Source organism: Peromyscus eremicus, chromosome 5, assembly GCF_949786415.1.
Source record: "Peromyscus eremicus chromosome 5, PerEre_H2_v1, whole genome shotgun sequence".
Classification (NCBI taxonomy): domain Eukaryota; kingdom Metazoa; phylum Chordata; class Mammalia; order Rodentia; family Cricetidae; genus Peromyscus; species Peromyscus eremicus.
This window is the reverse complement of record NC_081420.1, coordinates 50,421,906-50,435,047: the sequence shown is the minus strand read 5'-3', so window position 1 is coordinate 50,435,047 and position 13,142 is coordinate 50,421,906. Positions and strand designations below refer to the sequence as shown.

The 13,142-nt window shown below is 39.7% G+C and overlaps 1 protein-coding gene across 8 annotated transcripts in view; it reads right to left on the bottom strand.

The window, feature by feature from the left end:
- Positions 1-13,142, bottom strand: part of Zmynd11 (zinc finger MYND-type containing 11) — a 90,962-nt gene that overhangs the window by 41,907 nt on the left and 35,913 nt on the right. For all 8 annotated transcript variants that reach the window (XM_059263416.1, XM_059263414.1, XM_059263419.1 and 5 more), the window contains exon 2: positions 12,547-12,681. In XM_059263416.1, the coding sequence (XP_059119399.1) occupies positions 12,547-12,662 (116 nt within the window). In that variant the 5' untranslated portion in view covers positions 12,663-12,681. The remainder of the gene's footprint in view (positions 1-12,546; positions 12,682-13,142) is intronic.

Sequence of the window (13,142 nt, the reverse complement as noted above, 5' to 3'; positions counted from 1 at the left end):
AATAGTTCGGATTGTACTTTTTTCAGACTGTGAAATACTTGCACATACAGTGAGAGTCCTTGGGGATGGAACTCAACTTGAACAGGAAACTTTTCTTTTATACATATGTGGTCTAAAGGTAATGCATGCACTATTATTTGCAGTTAGTGCACCTGTGTTCTAAACAGAGCCATCTCATGGGATCACATGGAATTCTCCACTGTGCCATCATGCTGGCAATCAGAAAGACTGCCCTTAGAGAAGCAGGTTTGACTTTACATGCCATGTAAACTTTGGCTAGTGTTTAGGTCTAAACTGAGCAACAGCCATTCTGCTCAGATTTGCCTTCACTACATTCATCTGCCTGGACTTCTGTAAACTATATATCTGAGGTGGCAATAAAGCCTTATTTTTGTGGGGGTTTTGTTTTTGGGTTTCGAGACAGGATTTCTACATACCCTGGCTGTCCTGGAACTCATTCTGTAGACCAAGCTGGCCTCAAAATCACAGAAATTCACCTGCCTCTACCACCCAAGTGCTGGAATTAAAGGCATGTGCCACCACTGCCTGGCGACATTTTTGTTTTTTTCAGGAAATTCTTAAACTAGCCACCATGCCACAAGATGCTGGAAGATGGCTACTGCACAGTGGCTGTATGATGCCAGATAGAGGACATTTTCCTGAGGATTTCCCTTTTCTGGTCCCAGACTGGTAAGAAGAACATTTTTGCATCTTATTATTTCTTGATACACTCTTATCCATGGACTTTCACCATAAAAATAGGTTTTCTGAGCTGCTTTGTCCTCAGACTGCTTTGGGGCATGGGCTAAAACACCTAAGCGTTTTACTTTTTCCTCAGTAATTGAAGCATCTTTGGTTACCAGCTCTCTATGCTCACCCCTTTCCTCCCGTTCTGTAAAACACTAACTCAAGGACTGATTACCACTTCTCTCAAAAAGTAAAGGAAATGGCAAGAACTGGGCCAGAACAAAATAGTTCCTATACAGAGAAGTGATGTCTTAGCCCAAGTACTGTTAGCTTGAGCATGCTCAGTAAACTTGCCTTGACAAGCTGAGAAGCCAGGTGATGCACAAGGAGCTGCTGCCACAATGGAACTATCTTGTAAAGCATTGGGCCTTCAGAGTTCATTTGAGGGACAGTCACAGACACCTTCTAGTCCTCTACTGCAATTTGACTCAGCATAACAAATCATCAGTGTAGAAATGTCCAATTACTTAAAGGACATATTTAATTTCTTTGAACATTTTCAGTACATTTCTTCATCTTTCCTATTCACTTCCACTCCTGCAATCTTCCTCCCACTGTCTGGGGCCCCAGGATACTACTTTGCAGCTGTTGTGATACATTCAAACAAGCTGTAAAATTCTTAAGTTTCATCTCCCCTGAACCAATTCTGCATGTTGAAGACCCTCTATCCCCACAAGAAAAACAAACATATACAGTTAAGTGTAACAGAAACTACTTATCACTTTTAGGAGAGTTAGAACTTGTATAAACCATTTCTGACTTATCATTTACCTATGAACCCAATGACGAGTCAGTCTCAGAAACTGTACCGCATCTAAATGAATACTGAGAACTGAGCCCAGAGATGAAAACAATGGCTTCACCCAGGAGAAAATGGCTGCCAGGAAGTGTAGCAAGGCTTCCTGCCCATCAAAACTCTAATTCATGGCTGCATGCCCTCTCACTTCTTGTGAACAGCTCCACACTGGTTATAGGTTCTAAAACCTGAGAACAGTCACCATTCTGGTAACCACGTAACACTTTATTCCAAGTGTATGCTGGGGAATCTGGACCAACACTTAGCTCAGGGCCTCCCATGCCCAGCTGGTACAGGTTGCTACTGGGTTGCTCAAAGAGGCTTGGAATCAACTCCCACAAGTTGTCCTCTGACCTTCACATGGCATGTGGATGCACAAGGCTTGCACGCACATATACAAAATAAGTATATTTTTTCATTTTAAATTAGAATATAATCTTTTAAAATCACATATAGTTTGATAATTTTAATTTTAATCTCATTTATAAAAAATAGTCACAGAAAATTCATATATCTTATCTAACCTATTGGTGAAAGAAAGAAGCAAAATAATTAGGCCTTCTGTTTAAATTATCTGTAAATCCTCTTGATCTCATTTACCACAATTCTATTCCCAAATCTTAGTAGACTGTACTTTCCACAAGAGGTAGGAATGTTCAGAAGCAAAGCATTAAAAGGACATAATTCCCATACAACTGAGATACTGTCTTCAGTTTGCTAATTTGGCACAGAAAGGTCTTCAGTAGAAAAGAGAGAACTAACTATAAATGATAAGTAATATTAAATGATCTGGATCCTTAGAGCAGAGTGCAGTGGGTCAACATTGTCCCTAGCAAGCCTACTGGGGACAGAAAGACAAGACAGCAAGGGACAAGAGGGGCAGAGACATGAACCTGCCCACTCTGCCTACCCTTCTTCATCACTTAGCTCCCAAACAGACTCTTCCTTCCTATTTACTTCTTTTTAAAGTTCTGTTTTAACTGTTTAACTGTTTAACTGCACACACACACACACACACACACACACACACACACACACACACACGAGGAATTCAAGCCAGAGTCTGGTACATGCTAGACATGCATTTTAGCACTGGGACACGTTCCTTACAAGCATGTTCAATGTTCCTGGTTTTGAATGCTTCCATAATGGAGTCACAGTACACATAGTCTCTGTAATTGGAATCCTTTCTTCAGTATTATCTGCTAATCTGGATGGACTAATGATACTGCTCAGTATAACAACCTGCTATATGAATATATGACTGCCCTCTGTATAGCTCTGCTATTACTCCTAGATTTGGTTGGTGTTCTAGTTGCTCTAGCCTAGTTCTCTTTTCTATGTTGAGTGTTAGTTTTATTTTTTACTAGTACTGCTTTAACTTTGACATTTATCAAGACTATGGTCACAATTCCCTTTTTATGTATCATAACTTTTACTTGCATTTCCTTTATCCTATGGCCCTCCCCGCTCCCATCCCCAAAGTAAATCATGAAGGAATTCTCTAAAAAGAAATCTTGAACCCGGCTGAAAGGTAAGCAGCCCTAGGCCAGGTTGTTTGCATTTCTGGGCTTCAGGTAAAGAGTCAGTGGGGTGCAGAACTGTTGCACTGTGTAAGTGACATCTCAAAATTTTTCTTTTTCCCATTAGGAAATACTGCTAGCTCTACTATCATATGCTAAATGTGGATATCTTCCTGGAATGAACTACCAATATCTTCAGCAAACTGATCTCAAACCACACTGACCAAAAATAGTTAACCATGAAAAAGAACATACAATTTAAACATTATCAGAAATGCTGGTAGCTACAAATGATTTAGGCCTGGGGAATCTCTGCCTAAAATTTACAGCTGAGCATCCCTTGCTGTTTCAAGTCTGAAATGCAAACTTGTTGAGTACCACTTTGAGGCTTGAGACCAAAGATCATTTTCAATTTGCCTTTTCAGACTAAGGATGCTCTAGGATGTTCAACCTAGAGCAAGCTAGGCAATCACCAACGTGGAAAGCAAGGCACCGGTTGTCTTGTGTTAGTGAGGAGGACAGGGAATGTTGCCTAGCCATGGAAATTCCCTAGTTTCTACTAAGATACTGGGTGCAAAGGGGTGCTAGTTTTCAGAAGTAAGGAAATGACTTTCTCTATAAAACAAAACAGATAACAGCAGGGCTAGTAGGAGGATTTGTACAGTTCATCAAAGATCTAAGGTTTTCAGTTGCTAAAGACAAATCACTGAGTAAAAAGAGTCTATACACCTCAGTGTTTAGCAAATGTCACTGAAGACTGCTGAGTGTGTTGTGTCAGTCATCAGCTCTGGGTATGAGATTAACTCAAGCCAAGAGAAGAGTCTGTCACCCACAAAGGGGGCACAGCAGTGGAGAAGGCTGACTGCAAATAAACCACCCCATGATGGGTGGCCACAGGTCTTGGGCTTTTACAATCTTGTTTTGTTTTTTACAAGAGTTTTGTTTGTTTGTTTGTTTGTTTGTTTGTTTGTTTTTACAGTTGTGTCTAGATCCTAAAGAAGGGAGATTCACTATAGAGTGAAATGAAACTAGCTAGATCCTAAATGGCCATAGAAAACAGGTGGACTAACACCGAACTGAGAGAGAGGTACAGCTGTTACGATAGTAAAACTAAGTGTAGAGAACATTCTTGTAGATGTCTTAAAAAAAAAGGGGGGGGGGAATTCTGGGCTGGAGAGATGACTAAACAGTTAGAAGAATCTAATGGTCTTCCAGAGGACCTGAGTTCAAATCCCAACAGCCACACTAGGTGGCTAACAACTGTCTGTAACTCCAGTTCCAAGGAATCTGATGTCCTCTTATGGCCTCTGCACACATCTGGACTCATGTGCACAAACCCATGCATATACTCACAATAAAAAATAAAATAAACCTGTTTTAAAACAGAAAAACAAATTATTTTTTCTTATTTATTTGGTTTTTTGTTGTTGTTTGTTTGTTTGTTTGTTTGTTTTGAGACAGGGTCTCTCTCTGTGGCCCAGGCTGACCTCAAACTCAAGGCAATCTTTCTACCTCAGTCTCTTGAGTTATCATTCTTGGTGAATACAAGAAATTATTAAATAAAAATTCAAAAGCACAAAATGTCAGGGGAAATATTGGATGCAGTCGCAGTAATAAACACTAAACGGGCTCCCTGGTACAGTGGTGCCCACTTGGAATTCTAGCACTTGGGGAGCAGAAGCATGTGGATATCTGTGAGTTTGAAGCCATGCTGGTCAAAAGTTGAACAAATGAGAACTAAAAGACAAAAACATGTTCAGAGAACACACAATTCCTGGAGGAAATCATACCTAGAATAAGACCATCTACAAGCCAGTGGAGAAGTGCACACCACCAATGGAAAGTGAGTCGCTCACACTCAGACTTCTGTTTTGTCTCCAACAGCTGGTATAGTGCTACACAACTTCCTTCACTCTCCTTGGCTTCACTGTATTCGTCAGTAGTAAGTGGGGGGACAGAGAAGGGGAGTTGTGAAACCCAGAGTTGTGAAAATTAAATACCACTAAATGAAGGCTCCATGCGCTCCATTACTATAGCTCTTCTTGAAATTACTTCCTCAGTTTAGTGCAACTAAACAGCTCTTAGTATTCTGTGAGTGCGCATGCATATGTACACGGCTGTGCAGTGCTGGAGAGAGACAGACAGAACCCACAGCTTCAAACATACTAGGCAAGAACTCAGCCACTGAGCTTCAGCCCCAGTCCAAACACTCATTATTATTACTGTCCCAACTGCTGTACTTGCCACTCACATTGGTAAGCGTGAATGATGTAATCTATTCTTTTTGTTTGTTTTTGTTTTTGTTTTTTTTCAAGACGAGGTTTCTCTGTGAAACAGTCCTGGCTGTCCCAGAACTTACTCAGTAGATCAGACTGGCCTCGAACTCACAGAGATCCGCCTGCCTCTGCCACCCAAGTGCTGAGTGAGATTAAAGGCAAGTGCCACCACTGCCTGGCATGCATGAGTAATCTAATCTTAAAATACCCACAGTCCACAAATATTTTTTAAAGTTTCTAAGAAACTTTAACAAACGATAAAAATGAATTTAAGCATATTACTATGAAAATAGAGAGAACAGTTATAGTTAACTATATCAAAATCAACATCTTCAAAACTGCGTGCAGCAGGTCTTAAAAGGATGCACATGACAACATCACATGTTCATGAATGGGGGAAAAATACAAAATACAGATCTGTGATATTCTCACATACCCCAGGACAGTCTCTGGTGAAACACCAAGTGGGAAGAGTTGCATATAAAAGAAGACATGATAGCTCTAACTGAGAAGGGCTTTGGATTTTATATACAATTGGAATCAAGAGGATTCTAAGAATATGATCATATATGAAAACTAGAGAAGTGACTGAGAAGTGTGGGGCTGTGGAGGGAGAACAGAAAGGAGAGCCTGGGAGTGTCATCCCAGGCAGTGTGAGGCAGCCAGGCCTACAGAGAGCCCAGGGCTTTTAGAGTACAATGGGAGTGAGGCAGCAGGAGGCAACATAGGGAGCCATGCAGAGATAGCAAATGAGCAAGGTGCTGGCCATGTGGACTCCATGAGCCACGAGAGAAAGGTTGGCAAGAATATGGCACATTGATAGTTAGTGCCACCTCAGAAAAGGTAGCACTAACCCAGTGACAGCAAGAGGCAGGAGGACTACAACACAGTCAGGAAAATGCAAAGCAACTAACTCCAGAGTAGCATACACAAAAAGCAGATGCTTAAGACATAGGGAACCATTCAACCTAGCTTGGAAGGGGGAAATGAGTGTGCTTTATCTTAACTCTATATTTTAAAGCCCTGCTATTCCTCTCTAGCTACTGGTTAAACACCCCGGTGCAGGTATTAAACACACTCCTAACCTGACCCTTTCAGCCATGTCTCTTCAAATCTACAGATTTACATGACCCAGACAATCTACATTTTGACTCTCTGCTTCAAGGCCTTCCAAACTCTCTCTGCAACTTTCCCTCAAACCAAGTCTGCAGGGTTATACATTACTACCTTCTAACCCATGGGAGCAAGCTGTCATCTGGGCCATACCTTTCTCTATCCTCCATACTGCTGTTTTACTCCTTAGTGGTTAGTTATGCTCTCAGGTGCCTTGTCTTTTATTCATAGAAGTGCAAAGAAATGTCAAATTTATGCAAACTGACAAGCTTCTAAGGCAAGATGAGTGGCTTAAAATCGGTCCTCGGGAAGAAGCAACTGTGGACCACAGCATCCATCATCACTCCTGTAAGTCTGCCCAATGAGAAGTCAAGTCATAATTATAACAGTGATAAAGTGTGTCTACAAATCTCTCAGGTACATGAAAAGAGTCAATGGAAACTAAGATGAGGATGCAGAAGTGACACTGTAAGGACTCCGGAGACCCCATGAGCAGAACAGTGGGGGTAGATGGCAGTTTTTAAAGCTAACATTTCTAAAGAGCTTGTTTAGGCAATGCTCACTCTCCTCCTCTCTGATAATCCCAAGAGAATAAAATCTCACAAAGGGAGATACGGCTAAATTTCACATAATTCCCAGGAACTGGGTGTGACAGAACCTTAGTAAATAAGCAATGTGCATCTACTTATACCTTCATAGGAAGCCTAGGCACAAGGAAGGAGGACTTACAGTTCAGGTCTACCTATGTCTGTAGCGACAAGAAGTTCAGAAAGACTCAGAAATGTCAATGCCAAACATATCACAAGAGGTCAGAGGCCACACTTTCTAACTGGGATTTGACCCTAAAGTAAGCAATACATTGTGAACTCAGTGGACTGAGCTCCATCAATCCAAATAACCGTAGAAATGCAGAGCCAAGTGCTCAAGGCAAGGGAGAAACCTGGCCAGTGACTACTTCAACTGTCTCTCTAGCAGGCAGTAGAAAGTAAATGTTCCACTATAAGCATCCTGCCTAGCCAGAGAGGCCAGGAAAGACAAGTATAATGTACACTAACTTCATCAGCACGTGTGTAAACTATCTCTAATAACCACTGGAAATAATATGACCCTCTAATACTGTGTTATAACTATCCAAAGCATATGTGAGTACTCTGTCTGGATTAAGGAGAAAAGCAAAGTGACCTGTGCACTTGTTTTTCCTGCAGCATATAATGCCCACAGCATTTGAAGTCCCAAGAACAATGAGTTAGGAACCGCTACAGTTCAGAGGTTCAAAGTCTAAGTTTTACTTCTGTGACTGCTTCTAGTCACAGGATTCTTCATCCTTTGTGTCTTGATTTAACACTAACGCACAGCATCTTAAACACATAAATGTTTTCAAAATACTTGTTTAATATAAATGTTAGAGGCCAAATGTTTCCAAGCTTTGTCATAAAAGCATCTATCCAAACTACACAGAAGAGGTCCGTGCACATATACCTACTATCCCATACAGTTACAGATACTGCAAGATGGAGAGATATCTTTCCTAGCAATCTTCTCAGATAATCTAAACTCTCTAGTCTTATTTATAATAAAATAACAATTCATATGAATTTTATGATAATTAAACATCAGTTCCTACAAATGTAAAAATAGTTGTATTGACAGGTCAAAGTTTACTTGAGATTATACCTTGACAGCATCTCTTCCGAAGCCCCTTTCCATTTCTTAGAAACAGGACAGAATCTGCCTAAGCAGATGATGACAACTTCCCAGAGTTACAAATGCACTTGGCACTACCAGCTATGGAGGATTGCCCAACAGGATGGACAGTCAAAAGACTAGAGGGATGGCTCAGTGGTTAATAGCTTTTGTAGAGTACATGGATTCAGGTCTCAGCATCCATGAACCAGTTTAACTCTAGTTCAGGGGATCTGGGCCCTCTTCTGGCCTCCACAGACACCAGTCATGCCCACAGAGTACAAATATACCGCAGGCAGAAACTCATATACATAAATAAAGATAAATAAATCTTTAAAAAAAATACATGATCTAAGTCAATAGCTTCTCATTACAAAGCCAAGGACAGTCTCAGAAGAGCAGTGACAACCAGAGGGAATTTCACACACTCACAGAGAAGGAGAATAAATAATTTGTACTGTTTATGCCCAAATTAAATAGCTAAAGCTCCCTTCTAGGAAAAAGCCCCATGTTTAGTACAATGCTAGGAATTAAAATACCAACACTGATGGAGTCAGGTAAAAAGATTTTCTGTATGTGCTGTGGAGACCATATTTCAGTCAATTAAAAAATGGCATGAAAAGGAACTTCAGAGACATACATCTAATGTAAATTCAAGAAGAGATTCAAATCCAAATGAAGCACTGTGGCTAAAGAGGTAGAACACAGTCAGAATAGTCGCCTGCAAAACAGGAAAACCATAATCCACTATTTCAAATGCAAGGTAAGACAGGAAGTCAATAAGCTACAAAAACTGTCAATCAGAAGTAGATAAACCTCAAAAATGAGTCAAAAACTTAAAGTAAATGAAAAGCACTTCAGAAGTAAAGTCCAAGATTCAATGATCAGCATTGCAAAGAAGTCTAAACAAAACAACAGAGCAAGAATGAAAACCTTAGACATAAATCTAACCCAGAAGGCACGCATAGGCATGAGCGCAGGAACAGAGAGCAGACCACGTCACTGCTAGACCAAGTTGCAAAGCAGAGAAATATCAAAACTAAAATAAAAAGAACAAAAGAAATCACAGATACACTACAGAAAGACAAAATCCAGCATACTAAATAAAAATAAACCATGGTATTTTGCAAGCATGTACAGAAGTGTATGATAACATTAGGTTATAAGGGGTATGGATGGAAGCATGTCAAACATTTGGTGTATGAATTCCAAATGGCTCTTAGGAAGTCCACAGTCATCTACTAAGAATGCCATTTTTTAGGGGCTGGGGAGATGGCTTAGAGGTTAAGAGCACTGGCTGCTCTTCCAGAGGTCCTAAGTTCAATTCCCAGCAGCCACATGGTGGCTCACCACCATCTATAATGAGATCTGGTGCCCTCTTCTGGCATGAAGGCATGCATGCCAGTAGAACACTGTAAAATCTTAAAAAAAAAAAAAAAAAAAGGAATGCCATATTTAGTTGGGCAGTGGTGGTGCACACCTTTAATCCCAGCATTCAGGAGGCTTAAGTAGGCAGATCTCTGAGTTTGAGGCCAGCCTAGTCTATAGAGTGAGTTCCAAGATAGCCAGAGCTACACAGAGAAACCCTGTCTCGGGGTGTGTGTGTGTGTGTGTGTGTGTGTGTGTGATCTTTAAAAGCAGTAAAGTGAAACATCCTTTTCTGTGGTGACCTATGTATGGCAGCCACATGGCAGACGCAGGGAAGCTTGTCCTGAAGAAAGTGCTCTAGCTGGAAGACTCACAGAGATAAAACAGACTATTACCACTATTCCTAACTTCTCAGGTCTAACATGAATGGCTACAAATGTCACAAAAGGAGAAATAATTAACATGTGCCTCCTACAGTAGAGCACAGCATCACCTACAGAGTCTGCCTACAGTCTCTAGATACAACTCTTCCCATTCCATGACATTCAGGACTGGGGTCACACTTGAGTTACTAGACCATAGTGATAGGACCAGCACGACCAGAGCATGGGAACTGCAGAACAAGTAAACAGTTTCCTTAGTAAAAATCCCAAGGGAGAACAACAATAAAATGATGGCTGTGGAATTTATAAATTAATAAAAATAAAAAACAGGCAGAACCACGCCATTACGTAGAGTTAGACAAGATACTTAAGAATATACCAGGCCATAAGGCAGTAACCTCAATGGTCGTAACACTTAGTGTATGACTAAATAATGGAGCTGCTCACCAGTTAGCACAGATAGAAAACAAGGTCTTGACGAGAACTCAGCTATGGGCTTGGGCAACCTAAGGTAGTTTCAAAGTTTAAAAGATACCTGCGTATTCTGACATGAACTACGCCAAGTAGCTTGATTTAAACTTTATGGAAAGTGTAAGAAGTCCGGACCTAAGGGTGCAGAGCAGAAGTCCCAGACCACACAGCAGCAGACCTACTTTCCATCACCACCAATGGCACTTTCCAGCCAACCTCAGGCAAGGGGACATCAAGGGAACTGGCATCAGCCAAGAAGCAAGGGCACTAGATTGGGCAATTCCTAGGTGGTCCTCTGCTTCCATCTTCAGATCAGACTTATAGATCCATGACCAATTGACAGGTAAGCAAATGTATTCAAATTTAAGAATTATAGAACTTAAGAAATAAAGAAAAATATGGCTTGGTCACCAAAGTTACACTGATGAAGAAAGGAGAAAAGAGAAATCTTGTCAATGATCCATAGTGAAAAGGAGATGTGTGAGCTCCCAACGACCACCTCTGGGTCTTTTGCTAGTTTCACATATGCACACATATACACGCACAGGTCTTAAGTAGCCAGCAGATACATGCGCCATCAATACAGGCATTAATCTTCTTCCTCCTACATCAGCAGGTCACCCAACCCAGCAGCAGCACTCATGATACTCCTGAGGTTCTTGGTAGGTCCCCTAAGCTGCTCAACAGACACTCCATAGAAGAAAAAGAAGTATTGTCTGAGAAACTGAAATTTTTCAAAATTACATGCTTTAAAATTTCAATTCAAACAACAGTATCTTTTTTTCTAATTTCAATGCTCTGCTACAAACATTTCAGCTATCTCAAGGACATATTTAGTATTTTTCTTTTATTCTTTGAGATTTATTTCCCAGTGAAGGGAATTGAAAATAGGCCTTGCTGGGCAGGGGTGGCGGAAGCTTTTAATCCCAGCACTCGGGAGGCAGAGGCAGGCGGATCTCTGTGAGTTCGAGGCCAGCCTGGTCTACAGAGCGAGTTCCAGGAAAGGCATAAAACTACACAGAGAAACGCTGTCTCAAAAAAACAAAAACCAAAAACCAAAAAACAAAACAACAACAAAAAAAATAGGCCTCACCTTTGAAAGGTATGTGCTTTTACCACTGACCTATGTTACAGACACAGCCTGAGATTTTTTTAAAACTCATCATCCTATTCTGTACTTAATTACCATACCTCAAAATGGTTGCTTTTTAAAAATAAACAACAATTAGGTAATAATTAAAGCAATGTAGTATTTATTTTTGGAAATTGTTTTTTATTTTAGCCCACAGGAGGCAGGGCTGCAGCTGGCTTCCTGCCAATCTCCTGGCCCTTCCATCTTAGCTAGCCTCATTGTCTTCACATCTGGGGACCATGTAGATGTGCATGGGGCTCAACTGTATTATGTATTAATAATGTCCCAAAGCACTATGGAAGTCAGTCTTTAGAGGTCAGCTGGCCTTTCATTTTTACAGACACCATCTAGTAAATGGAGGGCAGGATAAGCATAAAGAAATTCTATTTCAGTTAACATGTAAAAATCAGATAAGCTTTTAAAAATGTAACATTAGCTTTATTTTTTAAAAAGCATCTGGAGAAATAAATACAATCAAATTCCTAACTGAAGACTCCTTCACAGTACAAAATGAGTAAAAAGAAGATCTATTAGGTAGTTTGGTTTGGGGTTGTTGTTTTGCTTTGAATCCTGGTCTACTAAAACAAATAGCATTAGAAACTAAGAAGAAAGGGGAATTTTCTTTTTAAACTGAATGTGTATTCAAGCTAATTTCTGCTAGTGAGTTAAAAAGTACTCAAAAATAGTATTTACTAGAAAAAAGCATGTTCATCGTAACATTGAAATAAGCCATGAGCAATAGATTTTATTTAGACAGCTTCACTACAATAAAACATGTTACTAACAAGCTTTTTAAATAAAAGTTTCTAAGAGCCAAAAAATATATAATTGAAAAACTACTATAAACAGAATAGACTGATCTTTTACTTATTTATCTAGTATTTATTTACAAGGCTTCTAAGTACAAATTGTCTATACATGTTTCTGTTATTTTTCCTTTTCTGTATTCTTCTGGAAGGCAAAATGACTTTAGTTCTTATAATGTATAAATAGCATAAGAGATAAAGGCATTTGGGAACTTTTACAGTTACGTTGTTTGTTTAAATTTACTTACTTTGTAATACGGTCAATGTTGGCAATTTGCTTCTGATTCCTTATAATTTCAATGGCTGCCCAAAGATGTTGGATAGCTTTTGTATCCGCCTGTCGTCTTTTTGTTAAACGTGCCATGACCTGTTTACTTCTTTAGCTGTAGTAATACACAAAAACATAAGGTAGAAACCATGAATTACAGAGTGAATTTCCAACACAAGAAGCAACAGCAGCAGCACCTCCTGACACTGGTCATACTGATGTGAGACGCAGTGTTGCAGCTTTCCATTTTCTATCTTTCAAATTACATTTCTACTTAAGAAAAGCAATCATTCACTTGGTTACCTGCTAAAGTCTGGTGTTCTAAAATCCAAAACACTTGAAAAGGTCTTTCTAAGAAGTCAACTTTATATCAGTGTCAAAAAACAAAGACATTTAATGTTAATTCTAAAACACATAAATATTACAAGATAAAATTTCAGTTTTAGGTATTACACTGTGTGAAATATGAGCAATACAGAATGGCATTTACATGTCCTAAATGGACATGTATTTCAGCTTTTTTATTATCAGAACCTTAGAGATTCCAGAGTTATATACAAATGAAAACAATGTTTA